Source organism: Pavona decussata, unplaced genomic scaffold, assembly GCF_977016875.1.
Source record: "Pavona decussata unplaced genomic scaffold, jaPavDecu1.1 SCAFFOLD_84, whole genome shotgun sequence".
In the NCBI taxonomy this organism is placed as follows: domain Eukaryota; kingdom Metazoa; phylum Cnidaria; class Anthozoa; order Scleractinia; family Agariciidae; genus Pavona; species Pavona decussata.
Genome location: NW_028145502.1, coordinates 4229508 through 4248682, shown reverse-complemented (window position 1 = coordinate 4248682; position 19175 = coordinate 4229508). Strand labels below are relative to the sequence as shown.

Here is a 19175-nt window from a genome sequence, read left to right as displayed (position 1 = left end):
TTATTATTGATTGATTTATATTTGCGAAACAATAGAATCGTACTTGCTAATCAGTTTATAAATATTCGACTACTTGAGGCCGAGTTAACTTCAGTCGCAGACGCTCTTTTAGCTATTTAAGAGTTAACATTCGAAATACCAGCGATCGGCAGGACTTCACGGCACTGCAGTTAAGGGAAATTGAGGGTTTACAATTTCACAGTGTGAAAGGCGTTGTATCAGTTCTGAAAAATAGCAAATTTTGCAGCCTTGACTAGCCAGCCGGAAATCTGTTAGGACGGGGACAACATGCGGACAAGAGTAGCTTTCCATTTACTCAGCGTTTCAACTTTACTCGTGGCTTTCTTCGTTCAGTCAGGTAAATGTTTACAAAGGTCGGGTAGATCTAATATGAAGTAAATTAAAGAGGTCACCGATTTTTTGTGGTACTTTGAATCGCCAAAAAACATATTTGAATCGATGGAATCGTTAAGACAATGGTCCAGTTTTGTTAACAATAACCAAACTAGTGCACCGAAACTAGTATATATCATGTTTGGCGGATAGCTAGGATGGAAATGGATTGCAACTTGGAAAAATTGGCCAATTTTTCAAGTTTTTCCTGTGTATGTATATGCATGTATTTGTAATTTAGTGAAGTCGCTTAAACCTGATATCCCGTTCTTCCTCTGAGAAATCCTTTAACATTTTCGTCCTGGTGTTCTAAGAGCAATTTCATGTTAGGGAAGAGGTTCTTTGACAAATACTTCAGCATTTTTGTACCAAAATACAGCAAATTTGCCGTGACAATACATGTATTCAAACTTGTTGTCGCCACAGTTATCCCGATGCGATAGTCGTTCGGTTTGTTAAAAGCTAGTAGTCTTCACAAGTGTGCGTACAGCTTGTTCTATCACTTTTTACTTAAAGTTGTCTTGATTAACCACAAAATTAATATGTGAGTAAGGGATAATTCCTTGAAAAATAAAATGAGTAAGATTGTGCTTTACTTGCAGAAGTGATAGCGGTTGATCCAAACTTTCAACACGTGTTTAGACATTAGGCGGCCATATTAAAGCCACAGTTTCGCTTCCTGTTAATATTAGTGCTTTCTTTAACAAAAGTATAACGATTTTATATCAAAGACAAGAGATTGAAGTTATTTTTTATAGAAAATCAACACGATTCTTCATCGTTTATAAACCTGTAATATTTATGCCTCAAGCCAAGCGCGCGCGTCCTCCTGGGAAACGACATCACGTGACTGGCAGAAAAATCACGCAAATTCGCGTGGTGTGTTGTAAACAGTTCCTGACCGCTTGCCTTCGATCTCGCGTACGTCCAATGACCTAAAGTTATTGCATCATTTTCTAATAAAGTGCTACTATGATCAAATTTTTACTTCTTGAATTTTAAGGTTTATCACATAGAATTCTAGAAAAGATTAAAAACGCCGTTAACCGTTTCTAAATATCTTCATTGGTTCCGGAGATATTTAAGTTTGAAAAATGTGTAAAATATGTAAATGAGAGGACCGATGACGTCATATTCTCAACTCAATATAACATCAAGTATATAAATAGAGCTATCTCAGTCAATTTACAGCAGAGACCATTCAAACCTGGCAGGCTAATAGTTCTAAAGGTAATACACCCACGGCTGTAAAAAACTCGGTTCCCATGGCAACCCACTCTTTTCCAGTCCCCTCCAACCTGATTTCAATACTTTAGTGATTTTTAGCTTGAAAAACATTTAACAAGGCCACTAACTCGCCCTAACATATTTATACGCTTGCTGGATCATGCAGATGAGGCACCATTGGCACATATCAAAATGGAATGCCAAAGGTGGCCAGCAAAGCCTTAAGCATCAGGGAGGACTGGAACCCAGTATGTTGCCATGGTAACAAAACTGGTAACCTCATATTGTGAAGCACACCTAGAACAATGTCACTGCAAAGAATCAAGCATTTCTGATACAAATTGGCTGAGATATCTTTTTTTATAATATTTGATCAAAATTCGGTTGAGTTTATGACGTCATCATTTGGCTAATTTGCATATTTTAAAAACTTGAATATCTCTGGAACAAAAAGAGATATTTGAAAATAGTAAACAGTATGCTTTTTCTCGTACATATTACTTGTTCATGTTTTAAAATCGCTTAGATTGAAAAGACGCGAATTTCATCATAGTAGCACTTTAAATACTGCTCTAAAAAGACTCAGAAAACTAATTACATACGAAGAATAATAAACCCAAAGGTTAATTTGAATATCTTTTCGAATGGCCTTAAGGACGGTGTCTACTAATACCGAAGTATTTTTGCGCGGTTTATGGCTATACTGGAAAAGCAGATCTTAGCAAGGGCTAATGGAATCCATAAAGAAAATTGGGGGTAACCATGCATTTTTTAGAGAAAATAAGCAACAATTATTCTAAATAGCAGTAAAAGCAATGTATCGCTTTAATTTTTCCAAATTGAAGCTTTATTATCTCTGAAAAATGCATGGTTACCCCAATTTTCTTTTTGGATACTAAGGACACTTTCTAATTTCTGCTTTTTCCACATAGTTTTAAACCGTGCAAAAATATCCCTGTATTAGTAGGCACCACTCATAGGAAACCCGAGTATTTCGAGATGCGCAGAACGTATGCGCAGTAACAAAAGTAGACATTGTCCTTAATCACCTCAAAGACTGAGATAAAAGAAGATCTAAAGTTTCCATAATACTGGAAAACTAATTCCTTTCGTTTTGGGAAGGGCAAATATCTCGATAAAAATGCGAAATATAAAGGTCAGTTCGCATTTTCATAAAACCCACAACAGCTTGTCAATTTGAGGAATGAGGTTTCTGTGGCCTTTATTTTCAGCTAAAGTATCCGTTTCTGTCCGAACAAATCATATTGTTTTAGCTTATGTGATTATGGCTTTGAAAGGAAACAAAACAATCTTGGAACACAGGAGAGAACTTTTGCGTCTTGCTGAAGCCTTTCACTCCCATGGGAAATGCCATAGTTTTGGAAAACGACAACTCTGAACCCATTTACATTTAATGTAACATACCAATTTTATTGAAAGGTTTTATATCATTCTTGCAAACACAAAGGAAGTAACCGATTAGATTGAAAAGTACCAAAAACAAAAAAAATTTAAAAAAAACTTAAAACAACATGTCATTCCTCGTGTGTGTTGTGTATACCCCTAAACTATAGCTTAATTTGCAGATCTCAGTATAGTCAGGAGCCTGGTATAGAGTAGTTTCTTGTTGACTCGCTTGGTATTAAAAGTGTGATAGGAAAAACGTTTCACCAAGATCTGTTTGGTGTACAAATTTCAAACAAATTGACCCAATATTGAGTAAGTAATGACTTCTTGTGCCATATGGCACTCTCGGGAGTGAGCGGGTTTAATGTTCTCATTGGGTGCCCCTGGTAAAAGAGAAAGTGTAGGAAAGTATTTTATCCAAATCAATAAGCCATTTTACAGTTGTGTGCTAAGTGACCTGGCATTGGATTGGAAGAGAGGCTGGGGGTGACCTTGTTTTGATACAAACCTCATTGCTTTTCATATGTAGATCATGCTGTTCTAATGCTATCTAGTTGCATTTACATATGAAAAGCAGTCAGGTCTGTATCAAAACAAGGTCAACCCCAGCCTCGCTTCCAATCCAAGGCCAAGTCACTAAGCACACAATTGTAAAATGGGTTATTTCCTGTAAGGACTGTTTGTTCAAAGGTAACTTGACTGTTCGTTGGCAGCAGCAAAAGATCTCGTGCTCTGATCTCCCACGGTCAGGCAAACCTGCAGTGACTGAGACCTGGGTACGAGATTATGTCGTTACTGGTTAACATTGTTGGCCATAAAAAGTTCGCAATTTTTGAGGTTACACACAACATTTATGTTTTCATATGTCGGGAAAAGTCGCCGACCATCGTAGAAATCCGGGTCGCGTCGGGTAAAATCAAAACACTCCCGATTTTTCTTGAATTATCTTCCTGGAGTCGGTAAAATCTGGGACGGTCGGGAAGAGTGAAACCCTTGATCGTCTGCGATTTTCCGGACATAGGAAAACCAGCTGGCTTTAGTCTATTTGAAAAAGCAACGTTTTATCAACTGCAGGTTCATCTATGTTAGTGTTTGAAGCAGAAGGTATATTACATACAGTTGACCTGCACGACGTAGGAGTCATAGTGAAACAGGGGAAGGTCTCAAATTTCCCGACACTGGACATTGAGCTAGACAAGAAAGGGAAAATCTGGCCTTGTTTACATAACGGCGTCAGCGAAGACATGTCCATTGGGATTGATGCCGATAGCTTGGCTGTAAACAATGTGGTTTTGGGGGCTTACTTAGGAGATTCGAAAGATGATGAGGACAAACTGGCTCTTTTAGCGCCGGGTTTTGAGTGGTATGAACGGTAAGTGAGAGAAATTTTTTTCATTCGAATTATTCTGACGCTTTAACACGTGCGACTGAAATAGAAACAAAATACTAAGCGTAAGCGGTTCTAGAAACGGGGGGGGGGGGGGGGGAGGCAGTGGGTTGTGCTCTCCGGTTCGCGCCTTTGACTAAGCCCCCCTTTCCTCCCCTTTCGAGCGACTGGTACGTAGGCTAGCGTTAGCGTAACAATTTCCAGTCATGTAAACAGACGATTTTGAATTCGAACCGACCTTCGCGGTGAAGTGTCTCATTATGCAGAGAAAGCAATATGGCAGAGGTTGTTTGTTGTACTGCCAACTAAGGACGGTGCTTTCTTTTGTTACTACGTATACGTTTTGTGCAACTACAGATTTTCCGAATAATTTGTGTTTCATATAGAGCGGTTTTCAATCGAGTGTCGAAAGTAATTTCGCGTTTGCTTTGGTTTTCCATTACCACGCTCTGTGATTACAAAACTCGTGCCACTTTCTCAACCAATACGAATCCAAACCAAAACCAATCGTGTTTTGGCCGCACGCGTTTTTCCCGCGCTTGGCGCCAATTGCATGTATTTGCTTCGAATTCTGATTGGCTCGTTGTGTTGTCTACATCTGTTGCGATTGGCCAGAGTAATTATTTTGGTTTTGGTTTTACTGACTGACTCAATTGGAAACCGCTCTATAAGGAGGGTGCTAAGTAATTCAAAAGGTATTTGTGCACGAGTCATGACTATGTGGGAAAAGCAGATTTTAGAAAGTGTTATTGGAATTCATGAAGAAAATTAGGGGTAACCAAACATTTTCCATTAAGAATAAAGCTTTTGGAACAGAAATGTCATTTAGTGTATTTTAAATCTTTTCGAATTATTGTTGCGTCATTGTGTCGGAAAAATGTGAAGTTATCGCAATTTTCTTTTTGGATTCCAATAACACTTGCTAAGATCTGCTCTTCCCACACAGCCATAAGCAGTGCAAAAATACGTCTGTATTAGGAGACACTGTGATATCGTTTTGTGAGCATTAAACACCGTAATAGACCATATTCGTATTCTCGGTATTGAACTGGATCGAGCTTACAATGGAGGCTCTTGCAGGGGAATATATTACAAAAACTATTTGCATGTGAAAAGATTCCCCCGCATAAGCCTCGTGTGCAAGCTAGTTCCAGTTCAATACCGAGAATACGAATACGGTCTATTGTTTCAACAGCAATATATCCTGGACGCCTAAGGGGCTCTTCATTAGCCGGGCGAGACTTGACGGCTTTGATAAGAAAGCATTCATTAGCAATGGAATCTACACCCCAAACGCCCTTGCATTCGACGTGTCGAACGAAATGTTGTACTTGGCAGGCACCGACGCAAATAACCACGGGATAATAGAGGCTGTCTCGCCGGACGGATTAGATCGTACAGTTATATTCAACCGTACGGGTTATCAACCATTCAGTTTGGATGTACATAAAGGCTTTATTTATTGGAGTGACTGGGGAAAGAACGCCATCTTGCGCATCCGCAAAAATGACGGGGGCGGAGAAGAGGTGCTTGTTGATGGTGTAGACAAGCCAGTGGGATTGAAGATTCTTCATCCATGGGTGGGACATTCAGGTAGGAAACTTGTTTGCAATTGTAAAACACATTAGAGGGCCCTAAACAGGACGGGGGGGGGGGGGGGGGGGGTAAGGAGTCCAATTTCCAAGCCCAAATTCGAGTAAAAATGAAAATCCATATATGCCTACGATTTGTGTTTCCTCTATAGGGACTAATCCTTGTAAAAACAACAATGGTGGCTGTGTGCATTTGCCGCTTCTTTCAAAGCAGAAATGTTTCTGTAAAGAGGAATTCACTCATCACTCATCTGAGATGAACAAAAAAAGGAAGACAGGCGGGAATAAAATACTCCAAGGTAACTTGTGTTCACCTACTTATCAGGGCCTAGTTGTTCAAAGCCCGATTAAGCTAATCCTGGGCTAACGTGAACTTTGATTCGAGTAACTATAGGCCTTATCACGGTTTTCGACGCCATTTTGACGAGTAGGCAAACACGTGTGAAATAACAGTGTTTGTATGGAAATCCGATGTCAAATAATTTTCAAAAAACAGCGCTTCTGAAAAATTAATGAATTGGAAACTTTTGGCACTAGGAAAGCGATTTTAAGAAAAAAAATTGGAGGAATGTAGCTGTGCCAGAAAGCGCCCAGTCGAGTTTTGAACTTTCCATACATTTGTCTGTATAGCGAACCAGCCGTGAACTGCTACTAAAAATAGTTCGCGGGAAAAAAATACAGGGAAATGTATGGAAAGTTCAAAACACGACTGGGCGTTTTCTGGCACAGCTACATCCCTCCAATTTTTTTCTTAAAATCCTTTCCCCAGTTCCAAAAGTTTCCAATTCATGATTTTTTTCAGAAGCGATGTTTTATGAAAATTATTTGACATCGGATTCCCATACAAACACTGTTATTTCAGACGTGTTTGCCTACTCGTCAAAATGGCGTCGAAAACCGTGATAAGGCCTATTACAAACTAATGGCGATGCTTCAAAAAATTTCGTTCCTCGGACCTTAATTAATTTACCACTAGTTTAAGATCAGCTTTTTTTTAATTAATGACCTAGATGAAAACCTTGGCGAATTTTTAATCATAGATTAGCGGCTTTTGAGCGACCGTCAATGAGGAACTATACTCGTTCCTCAGAGCAATAGTACGTGAACTTGTGGGCTTTTGCGAACATACTATTTATTTCCTGAAGTCTGAAGGTGTTTAGGCATACAGGCCCAGTCTATATGTTTCCATGTTTTTGATAATTTTTATATCAAAACGAAAAGTTTTTTATGCGACGAGGCCTTCTGTGAGCACGTATGCAAACAAAAACCATACGACACTCCCCCGAATCCTACCACCCCCTTCCCCCCATCTCCAAAAACATGAACGGTCCTTACTTTTTCCGTGCAATCTATTTTTTGGGGTACTGAGAAGAATTCTTAAAAATTACAAAACTTAAAACCCAGCCATTTTTAAGGATTATGACACTCATGAGCCCCTGTCCTTCCTTTCCTTACAAGGAGAGCGCGCAGCCAAGCCCTCTGATCCAAGCGCTCCACCAGTGATGATATTGTTTACTATCATAATGATTCTGCTCGCCATATTTCATGGTTTGTCGAGAAAGCACAGCGAGGATTCATCGGTCAAGGTGAGATGGCAACATGGCGAAACCGTCAATAACTAATTAGTATAATAACACACGCCCTCTGACTAGGGCTCCTTTGCTCAATAGAAGGTTAACGTGCTTCCCGTATTAATGGTTTAATAATCACACCCAGATGTCGAAACCTTTAGTAATCTACACGCACTTAAAGGTTAAATTAACCAATAATAAGTGGATACAAAGGCAGGATATACAAGCCAATAATTAGTGGATACATAGAAACAGGATATACAAACCAACAGCTAGTGGATACTGGGAAGACTAGGAAAAGGTATTAATGTGCTGCATTTGGAATTAATTCTTACCATCTGTATTTTGATACTGGCTTCTTAAATGGTTTAGAGAGCCGTTCTACTTTTCTCCAAGATTTTTACAGTGCAGCGAACTCAACCGGGGCCACCCAACATTGATCAGCCAACACAGGTCACGTTCACAACAAAGGAATCAAATTTATGCAAGGCTGGACTGCGTAGAAAACTTAACACGACAGCGACATGATAGAGACCAAACCGAGAATCAACAGAATGCGGCAACCGTGGACAGCTGTTTCGAGCTGGTTGGCTCTCGTCAGCACGGTGTAGCACAGCAAAAAGTAGACCACCAACGCGAGTCGAGTGTTCTACCAAATGCACGTGGTAGCCGATTTTGGATGGTCCCAAATTCAGACATCCGTCCACGTCATAGCGCGTGACTACGAACAATGAACAAAAGAACTGAAATATCATGTCGCTGTCGTTAAGTTAAATGAGAAAAGCAAAACTTTCCTTCACAGGTACATGGCCAAACCATGTTAAAAGGTACAGCATATCGGATCTAAAAAGATCTACGGTCCAAAACATAAAAGCAAACTATAAGCAAGGAACCGCACAACGAAAATGCTGTAGGTATACGAAGGAGTCTGGTTTTGGTAGCTTGTAAACCAATCAAAAACGAGAACATTTCTTTAAATTTCAAAGTGTCGGTTTTTTCGGTGGCCCCGGTTGAGTTCGTTGCACTGTAACCATCTGTGCAAAATAAAAGCGATGGCGATGTTGACGATAGGGCGGCCGAGTTCGAGTCCCAGAGTTGAAGCCATATGTGTGTTGAGGTTGTTGTTAGTTCTCGTCCCTGCCACGAGGGTTTCTCCTCGTAGTATCTGGTTTTCCTCACTCCACAAAGAACACCATTTTTGGAATTCCAATTCGACGAGGTAACAGTCAATCAAGAACCACTCTTAGGATTTGCCACTCAGGAAATTCCTATCATCATCATCATCATCATATACATTCCCCAAAAGTAATGACAGCACTATTTTTAGCTTTAAACACGAAGTTTTTCATTGAATTTTTGTTCTGAGTCATGGTGGGCCATTTTCTACCAATGAACATTTTCTAATTCGAGTTTTAAGTGGCGAGACACGAGTAATAATGGGTTTCTTAAAAGTCAAGTGTTCCGCGCGGTTTTGTCTTTTGTTCCTTAAATTGCTTTAGGTACAAACTAAGAATGCGCATAAAGGAACTTTGTCTCCACACGCATTCCACAATGGGAACCAAGGCCACAAAATTCGGAACAAGAGGTTCCTTTTGTAGCAAACTGGAACACAAAGTTCCTTTTTATGTTAGTCAAAAGGAAGAGATGGTTCCTTTTTTATCCTTTTAGGAACAAAAGTTCCTCTTTCAACGGTTCCGATTTCTGATCTGTTCCTTTTGGATGAAAGGAGAACAAAGGTTCCCAATGTAGCTGCTCACTTAACACAGTAAGGAACACTATGTTCCTGTTAACTGTCTGTACAGAAAGGAACAATTGTTCCTGATGGCTCCTCTATGATAAGCTGTTCGGAGCGTGTCGTTCCCTTACAGTTCAAATCGTTCTTATTCATGCCACAAAGGAACAAAAATGTTCCTAATCAAGTTGTTCTTTATTTGCAAGATGGGAGTTTATCCGGAACGGTGCTAGTTCCGTTGTTGTTTTTCAAGTCTGTCAATCTATTTGCACACCCCTTTTGTCTGTTTATCACATTTTGGAAACCCGTTTGGATAGTGGCTTGCCCAAGCATGTCCTATCGCAAACAAATCTGATATGCCACATGTTTAATGGCGTTTGGGCAAGCCCGTGTAAGTTCAGACTTGTCTCTTTGTTCCTTTTCATCATGCGTGTACCAAATACAAAAGTGACAATGCGGCAAGGGACAAAATTGATCAAGTGTGGGCCGAGATGATATTACGAATAATATCTCATTGGCGTAGTGTCTCTTGGGGAATTATTTGCAAGTCGGCTAGTATGAGCAGGTTTGTCTCTTGAGAAACAGTTGAAGTTGGTGTTTAAGATGAGCAAACGCGGAGAGGAGGTCAACTGGTCAAAATTGCCAAATGCATCGCCTAAACCCAAGAGGCTTCACTTAGAAGAAGACGATTGTGATGGCCTTTTTCATTGTCCAGTGCAATCCTGTAATCACGATGGATTTACTACGCAAAGAGGCTGCAGAAAACACGTAAAGAACAAACACCGTTGGTACTATTATTTCGACGAGAAGCCAGACAGCGCTCAAGTTAAATCGCTTCACGATCAAGAAAACAAAAATGAAGCCAATGAGAAGATTTCGCGTAAAATCAGGACAGTTGCCTCTTTTGACACGACAAGCGACATTGCTAAGAATTTTTTGTCATGGCTCACTGGCAGTGGCGGGGGCTGTAAAAGTGATCGACAAGCACAGCAAATTGTCAGCAAGTGCTTAAAGTTTCTCAAATTTTGTTGCGAAGACGAAGAAGAGCTCACGTTGGACGTTGTCGACTTTAGTTTATGTTCGCCTAATCTCCTTTTCAAGTTTGTTGACACCATGCAGGATGATTGGAAACTCGGACACGCAGGACGCATAGGCTACTTAGACGCCATTGCAGAATTGGGGGATTATCGAAAAGTGAATGGAGCATCGGAATCGGTATCAAGAGGGTTGACTTCGACAGAAATGTACTTGAAGAAGGTGCGCAAAACCGTTTCCAAAATGATGCGATTGCAGTGGACCAGCGAACTGGACATCGACGCCTTAGAAGCCAAGGGACACTGGGCCACGCTTGAAGAGCTTTTGGAAGTGGTGGGGCGTTACTTGCCGCGCTACGAGAGCGTGCTGAAATCATGCAAGGACAAACCGGGTACTGTTTTGCCACTCGATTTGTCATTTGCTACTAAATTTCTAGCCGTGTACTTGTTCATAAAGGTGAAAGGCTCGCGTCCGATGACATATCAGTATTTAACCGTGGAAATGGTGAACAAAGCCAAGACCAACGGTGGATTTATAGATCAGAAAATGTTCAAGACAGCGGGAAAATATGGCTTCGATTCTCTTTTCCTGACTGACACCAGCATGCAAGTGTTAGATGGCTACATCAACCACATTCGCCCTCTTCTCAAGCCTAACTGCGATTATGTACTAGTAACGAGAAATGGGGGACAACATAACAAGCTAGGAGAACTAATGAGTAAATTGGTCTTCGATGCAACAGGCAAGTATGTTCACCCGACTCGCTATCGCCAAATAGTCGAGACCGCAAGTTGCAGAAATCTTAGCAGCAGCGCGCAAAATACGATCTCCGAAGACCAGAAACACAGCTCCGTCGTTGCAAGGGTCCACTATCAAAAGCAGCGATCGCGCGAGGTTGCAAGCAAGGCGCACGAATTTTTGGAACGACTGCATGGGGACAAGGGTTCGGAGCTAGAAATGGACGTGCGCTCGAGGCTTTCAGACAAGTCGACGTCTTCACCAGAGCAAAACGGTACAAAAACTGATACGTCTTCAAACGACGAGGGCGAAACGATCGCAGAAACACCGCCAGGGCGTCTTGCAGGCGTCCCGAGACTAAAGCGGGAAAATGCGTTCAAAGTGACGGAATTCTCCGCGAGAAAAAAGAGTTTGATGTTCACCCCCGAGGAAGATAGTTATCTAAAAGCAGGCATTAAGCGATACGGCTACGGTCAATGGAAAGCGATTCTCAGAGATCCCGAATTACGTTTTCAAAAGGGACGAACAGCCAACTCTCTGCTGAGCCGTGCAGCGCGAAGATTTGGAGGATCACTTTCTAAGTTGCCCTACCAATAAACGTTAAGGACTCGGAATTCCAATTTCACGAGGGGCAAACACTGAACTCTTTTTAAATCATAGAACGATAAACGTGTGTGCATGCTTTAACACATGGTAGGAAATAGGAAAGAGACAAAATACAGTGTGTAGGTTAAAACGGCATCACATCAAACCGTAACATCAATTTGTGACACAAAATGCTAACTTTATTCAACTACCATTTCTGACAACGTGGAAATTTGAACTGCTCACTTCGTCTTTTCTGTGCAGTATAAGGCATATACACAGAAACTCAAGTTATGGCATTTATTATTTTATCATTTCAAAGAAATTGAATTCATTTAATGTACTAGCATTTGACTGACAGTGGCCAATTTACTCTTACTAGTTCTACTAGTTCTTACTAGTTCTTACTACTCGTTCTACTAGAATGTCACTGCTGACTCGGCCTGAAGAAGTGGGTTATCCTTCCCTTCTTTGAAACGGGAGTACTTGTCTGGGCTGGCCGTTTCCTGGAATTGCGTCCTTGCACAGGCTGGCTGCTCGTTCCCCTTGACGTCGATCTCGGTGACTGGGGAGTGATGAAAATGTCTTGCTCATCGGATTCGTACCCATCAAACGGATAAGGCATAGGCGCCCATACACTTGTGACTCGTTGGGCCTGTTGACTGGACAGCCACTTCATGTCCATTGCTCTTTTCGTTCTTTCCGCGACGACCAATTTGCTGAGGCCTGGTAGATCGTCCCGCTTGAAGTGCAACTTAAGCGCCTCCACCGTGACTCCGATCATGTACTGCAAAGCGCGTTTGACCTCCACGTCCGTTGCTGTCTCCTCCTGCTCTTGCAGCTGTCGAAGTTCCTTCTCCTTCTCCCACACCCATTCGTTCTCGAAGTATTTAGCTGCTTTCTCCTCCAACATCTTCCGTTATTCCTCTTTCTTTTTCGCGAAGTACTCGTCCCTAGAACGTTCGATTCTCGGATGGTACGGGCCTTCCACTGTCTCTAGCAAGTGCGCATCTTCTTGTCTTATCATCCCCAGCAGGATCCAGCGTTCCCTTGTTTCTTGTAGCACACGCATTCGTGCACGCTCTTCCAGGCTTTCCCGTTCTTCAACGTTGCGTTTTACTCCAGCGGCGAGTAGACCGAGTTGCCTCTCCTTGAGACTGTTGCAAGGCTGTCGTTCTCGCAGACGTGCAATGTTCTCCAGACTCTCCTCCCATTGTTGCAGATAGGTAGAACCAGTGCCTCCGTCTTCGCTCTCGCACTCTAATTCGCTGTCTTCTATGACCGTGTTCGGTTCCGCTTGTTCACTTTCTTCTTGCTCGCTTTCGCTTTCGCTTTCGTCCAGTTCGATGTTTCTAATTCGCTCCTTTTCTTCTTCACCCAAGTCGTCTTGCTCTGAACTGGTCCGCGGCATGGGAGGGGGTAACTCATCTTCTGGAGTGCGTGCAAGGCCACATGCCCAGGCAATGCAGTCCATTGCATTTTCTCTCAAGAATTCTTGTACGCCTGCTACACGCGGCGAAGTCAGGCTTTTAAAGAAAAACTTCCTTAAACGGACGTCCATGGCGTTGTTGTGCTCCACGCCGAAATCCATGTCCTTCTGACAGGTAATGAACATTGGGCACCTTATCATGGCTAGACTCGAAGTCTTGTACTTGCGGTCGTGTGCAGTTAGTCCTCCTTGGGTTAAAATTTTCCAATCGTCTGGATCCATCAATTTTGTGTGCGCCTCGTCCAGGAAAATGATCTGAGTATTTTCATCGACTAAGCTCTTGTTAAACGCTTTTTGCTTGCTTATCATTGCAATGTATCTTGCTGGGATAAGGCGAGTGATTGGGGTGAAAAGGCTTGTCTTGCCGCTGTTAGGCTCTCCTATGAGGCACATGACCTTTTCCTTGTGCTGTTTAATGCGGCAGTTGAGGAGTCGAATGTAATATTCGCAAAAGTGCGCCATTTCCAGCTCGTTGAGGCTATTCTGTAAGATTTCTTTGAAGTATCCTGGATCTGGTGTTTTATTGTGATCGTATTCGATGTACGCCCTGGGAGACTCTTTGCCAACGTCCGCGTCTTTCAAGGGATGTAAAACGAACTTTCTCTGGCTAATTGAGAAGCACCATCCTCCATTCACTTCTATCAAGTCGTAGTTGATACGCAGCTGCTTCATAAACTCGCATTCTCTATCGCCAAGGATTTCTACGAGCTTGTTCAGATGCTTGATGATGGTGTCCTTAAACTTATCATTGCTTCCCAGCAGAGAAAGGAATTTCTTCACGGAACAGCAGTGCTGATATGTGTATTTAGATTTCTTCACCTTTTTGAAAACTTCCCCACTGTACAGAGCGTAACCCAATTTTCCCATGGCTCGTTCGATGTCATTGATCGCTACCACAATCGGCGATGCGAGGGCTTTTGTGACGTTTGGGACGTTCGAGGGCAAATCGCATGCTTCTATGCCAAACACATCAAATTGGAGGCCAGAACTGACAAGAGAGGGTATTAACTTGTTTCGCAGCTTTGCAGTAAACACGCTACAAACAACTTGTAACCTGACGACACGCTCACTTGCGTGAAGTGACTCCAAGGGCTCCTCTATCAGTTGATCTTGTAACAGTTGAAGACCGTGGGAAAAAGACGCGTCCACTTTAGTCTGTATAAAGTGGTTGTTGTGATCTTTCAGCGTGGTACATAACGGTGCGCATGATTCCTCTTCACCTCCTCTTTTGCAGACTGGCAGGGCTTTAGCTGTCACTTCCATGCCTGTTTCCAATAGGGCCGAATGCAAGGGTACTGTTGATACGCGCATGCCGTTGGAGGACTGCACTGCAATCCAGTAGGTTATTGCTGGCCAATACTTTTCTTGTAATTCATCGTTCTGGTCGTCCTCTTGTTCTTGGTTGTTTGCCTTTTGCCTCTTTTCTTTATTTCGTCTCTCAAGGGCGGCGACAGAGGAGAAGAAAAATGCTACCCCTTTCATTTTCTTAATCTTTTCGTCACATTCGTCACGCTTCTGGCATATGTTTAGCCACAGATCATCATAAGACATTCCCTCATGTTTGCTGTACGACAATTTAGCCGATAGAAGCGAACAATTCCCTTGGACAGCTGGCAAGACCTTGCTAAGCAGGGCACTTCGGATTCTCTAAAATGTATACAAGGAAAACAGAAGACCAGAATCAGTACAGAATGTGACTAACGTTGACGCAATAATCTTGTAGGAAATGTATCTTCAGGCTTCGCTTATTACAAACAACACTGCCTCTCAAATAACTGGTTGAAAGGCCTAAGTAATATACCATTTCATTCCTGATTCGTTACGTTTTAGGCTGAACTTCCAAAATTCGTCCACTAAAAGAACTGAAAAAGCCACGAAGAAGGAATATCAGATCTAGTACATACCTTATTATTGAGCTGCCTCGCTGGTGCTGTGGCCATGACTGTCACCGAGTGAAAAGAGAACGAACTAGTTTTGCACTCTACTTTTATAGCATGGTAGCTAGATTGCTAAAATTCCTCGGTGTGGTCTTTGTTTTCGATAAATTCCAGCCGACAAATGCCCGAACAATTTACAGTGATTACGTAACCAGTGCAATCGAATTCTCTTCGTTTAGTTTTGTCAAACACAAACATAGTTTTGTTGAAAATTCACAAGGACAATGAGTTATTAATCAAATGTAGCATTGCCACAGTTGGCTTTAGAATTTCTTTTTTTTTCCTTTGTGCTTCAAGTGTGTTCAAGTCATAGGCATTAGTTGTACAGTCAACGCAAGCGTTTAACAATTTCAAGCAGGTTGTATAGTAGGTGCTTCATTATCGCAGAAGAGGAATGTCGTTATTATTTAAAGAGCTATTTAGAATGCAAACAAAAGCGTGGCCTTTGGTTGGTATGTCATTGGGAATAATTTTGCCTTGGCAAAACGTGCAATAAAGAACCTTGCAGCGCAGAGAAAACATACATGCAGGTATATGATCAATGCCTTAAAAGCATGCCATCTGAATACTTTTGCAGTGAACAAGTAATCCCAGAATCAACGAAAACCTTACGGACACTTTGAAATATCAACGAACTAATTTGTTATCCAGATTATCGCTTAAATGAATGGAAATCGCATAAGACAATAGTACTGTCTTAAAAGAATTCATCCTGGTTGTATCCGCTGTATCCGTCACACTTAGAAAATATGTGAATTCTCTGTGATATCCCGTTGATCAAAAGATCTCAAGTATAACTTCAATAAATTAAACAACCTCCAAGTATTGTTCGCCGCTGTTTCCGTTGTATCCGTCACACTTAAGAAATAATTGGATTTGCAGTCAGAACTCAGTAGTCAAAAGATCTCAAGTATAATGGGGATAGCGGATAGAAAACAGCAAAACGGAATATCAACTTAAACAAGCCCCAAGTACTGTTCCCCGCTGTTTCCGCTGTATCCGTCACACTTAATAAATAATTGGATTTCCAAACTCAGTAGTCAAAATATCTCAAGTATAATGGGGATAGCGGATAGAACGGGGAAAGAACTTGCAGTACAACAGATCTGCTTCAAGGAATATAAAATAGATCTAAAGTTCAATGGAGATCACGGAGACGGCGGGGACAGAACTTACAGTAGATCAAAACTGCATAAAAGAAATATATTACTACTACTACTACTACTACTACTAATAATAATAATAATAATAATAATAATAATAATAATAATAATAATAATAATAATAATTATAATAATAATAGTAAATTATTATTATTATTACTATTATTATTATTATTATCATTATTATTTTTATTATTATTATTATTATTATTATTAGTAGTAGTAGTAGTAATAGTAGTAGTAGTAGTAGTAGTAACAATATATTTCTTTATGCAGTTTTGATCTACTGTAAGTTCTGTCCCCGCCGTCTCCGTGATCTCCATTGAACTTTAGATTTATTTTATATTCCTTGAAGCAGATCTGTTTTACTGCAAGTTCTGTCCCCGTTCTATCCGCTATCCCCATTATACTTGAGATATTTTGACTACTGAGTTTGGAAATCCAATTATTTATTAAGTGTGACGGATACAGCGGAAACAGCGGGGAACAGTACTTGGGGCTTGTTTAAGTTGATATTCCGTTTTGCTGATCCCCATTATACTTGAGATCGTTTGACTACTGCGTTTTGACTGGAAATCCAATGATTTCTTAAGTATGACGGATACGGCGGAAACAGCGGGGAACAGTACTTGGAGCTTGTTTTAGTTGATATTCCGTTTTGGTGTTTTTCATTGATCGTGAGTTCTTTCCTTTTTGTGTTTCTAATATGTGTCTTACTTAAATAGATCTGATCTGCCCAATTTTGTAACTTAATCGGGTACAACGGACACACCGGAGACAACCCTCACTTTTGTATCATGGAACAAGATCGCGTTGGGTTAACCTTTTTCTTTTTACTGATAAAAATTTTAAGGACAACATCTCTCAATACTGTTATAGGAACAAGTGGGCCTTTTCATAGCTGTTCCTTTTAAAAGAAACACTTTTGAAAATAAACCATCCAGTTTAAGCCGTTTTTGGCATAAAAAAGGGAAAATGTAATTTTTTGCATTGCCCTTCATAACACTACATGGAGACATAGTTGTGGAAGGATTTGCGCGATGGTTCACATTATTTTCGAGTTTTTAAAATCGGGAACTGAAATTTTGGGAAACGATCATCATCATCATCATCATCATCATCATTATCATCATCATCATCATCATCACCACCATCATCATCATCACCACCATCATCATCATCATCATCATCATCATCATCATCATCATTATCATCACCATCATCATCATTATCATCATCATCATCATTATCATCATCATCATTATCATCATCATCACCATCACCATCATTATCGTCATCATCATCATTATCATCATCATCGTCATCATTACCATCACCATCATCATCATCATCATCATCATCATTATTATTATTATTATCATAGTTAAAAGCAAAAGCAAACAAACAAAAAAAGAACACCCAGAGTAGCACTTTTGTTTCTTTGGGTTTTTTTTCCTTGCTTTCTGTTTCCACTGAGCAACATTTTTCCTCCATTTCAGCGACCTGTTTACGTTTTCGTGACCAATGTCGTGGACCAACATGGCGGAGTAACGATCGTGGGAGGCGATGCTAAAGTTAGTTATCACTATCCACCTCAGAACTGACGATATTAAGGCCTAGTTACACATGCGACTGTTTTTGTCGCACTCAAGTTGTAGTCGTGTAAACTAGCGGCGATTTCAGCGCGATTTATCGCTGCAATCATACATGTGTGAAACTTGATGCAAGTTTGCAGGATTTCTCAGGAAACGTACAACGATATATCGCTAAAAATTTCAGCTGGTTTACACGTGTTATTTGACGTCGCAGCCATGCGCGACAAAAATTGTAGATATAATACGACAAAAGTTAAATGTTAAATCAAACCATAGTTAATAAGGGCAATGGTTATGAAACCTGCTAAACTTCTTTGTTATAAGTTTTTATTTGCCTTTTTGGCTTGACTGTGTACAAATAACAATAGAATTTGGAAAGTGTTGGAGCAACTGACCAATAAAAACGTTTTTGTTAAGATATTCAACTGTGGTGTGAACGTTAAAAGAAAGGAATGCGCAGGGTCGCGGCCCTTCCAATATAAATTGCAGCACCATTGTTTTCATGGCAAGGTTTCACAACCAGTCCCTCAATTAACTATGATCAAACGTTACCTTACATGGGTGAACGTGACTAAACGGTAATTTGGCTATAATTTATAGAAAGTTCGCTTGCGTTTGCAGCACACCTGCAACACTTGAAATCAGATTGTTGCAAGTAGGTTTAATTAAAAAAATTTGGAGTTTGGAAATGTTGTTCATTAAAACCCCTTTTTATAACTTTGATCAGGTTTGCACCTTTGTAAACTAAAACAAATGTTACCTTTTATCATAACTTAATCTTAGCTGACTATGAGAGTTTTATATACTTGGTATTATAACAGAGATGAATAAAGTTGCGAATTGCTCGTTTATGATAATTCATCTTGTTTGTTTCATGTTTTGATCCACGTGTCGAAACACTCTGCGAGCAGAGCCTTTCAACATGACCAAAAGGGCGGCTCTTTTTTTCTTGTGGAGCCGTTTACAAATGCCCTGCTAGGTCTACTAGCTAGGGCTAGGTGCTTCTTCAAAGTTAATTCTCTGGTCTATCGTTTGTGCTATATAAAGTGCTAGTGACATAACATTTTCATTGTACCCTTCACATTGACATCGCCGCAAAAGGCTCGGGAAATTATTAGAATTTTGGCAAGACGCAAGTGAAATTAGCTAGAATTTTAATATAAATATCGCCTCCTTTCTCGTCTCCTACGCGACACTTCTGTACTCTTACTTGACGGACTATGGCGGGCAAGGTGGGGTGGGAGAGAGCATTACCAGTCGCTGACCAATATGGCGTCATGTAATGCAGTCCCTTATTTGTCTCGCTCGAGCATGAAAGAGGGCT

The 19175-nt window shown here is 40.8% G+C and overlaps 2 protein-coding genes across 2 annotated transcripts; both read left to right on the top strand.

Moving 5' to 3' along the window:
- The first annotated feature begins 67 nt into the window (after positions 1 to 67).
- On the top strand, positions 68 to 18708 carry LOC146475570 (vitellogenin receptor Yl-like). The gene is made up of 6 exons (XM_085115989.1): positions 68 to 358; positions 4102 to 4399; positions 5610 to 6007; positions 6159 to 6305; positions 7465 to 7592; positions 17756 to 18708. The coding sequence occupies exons 1-6, from the start codon at positions 289 to 291 to the stop codon at positions 17858 to 17860; spliced, it is 1146 nt and encodes a 381-aa protein (XP_084972115.1). The 5' UTR covers positions 68 to 288; the 3' UTR covers positions 17861 to 18708.
- On the top strand, positions 8910 to 11679 carry LOC146475571 (uncharacterized). Its single transcript, XM_085115979.1, has one exon. The coding sequence runs from the start codon at positions 9913 to 9915 to the stop codon at positions 11677 to 11679; it is 1767 nt and encodes a 588-aa protein (XP_084972105.1). The 5' UTR covers positions 8910 to 9912.
- Positions 18709 to 19175: the final 467 nt, after the last annotated feature.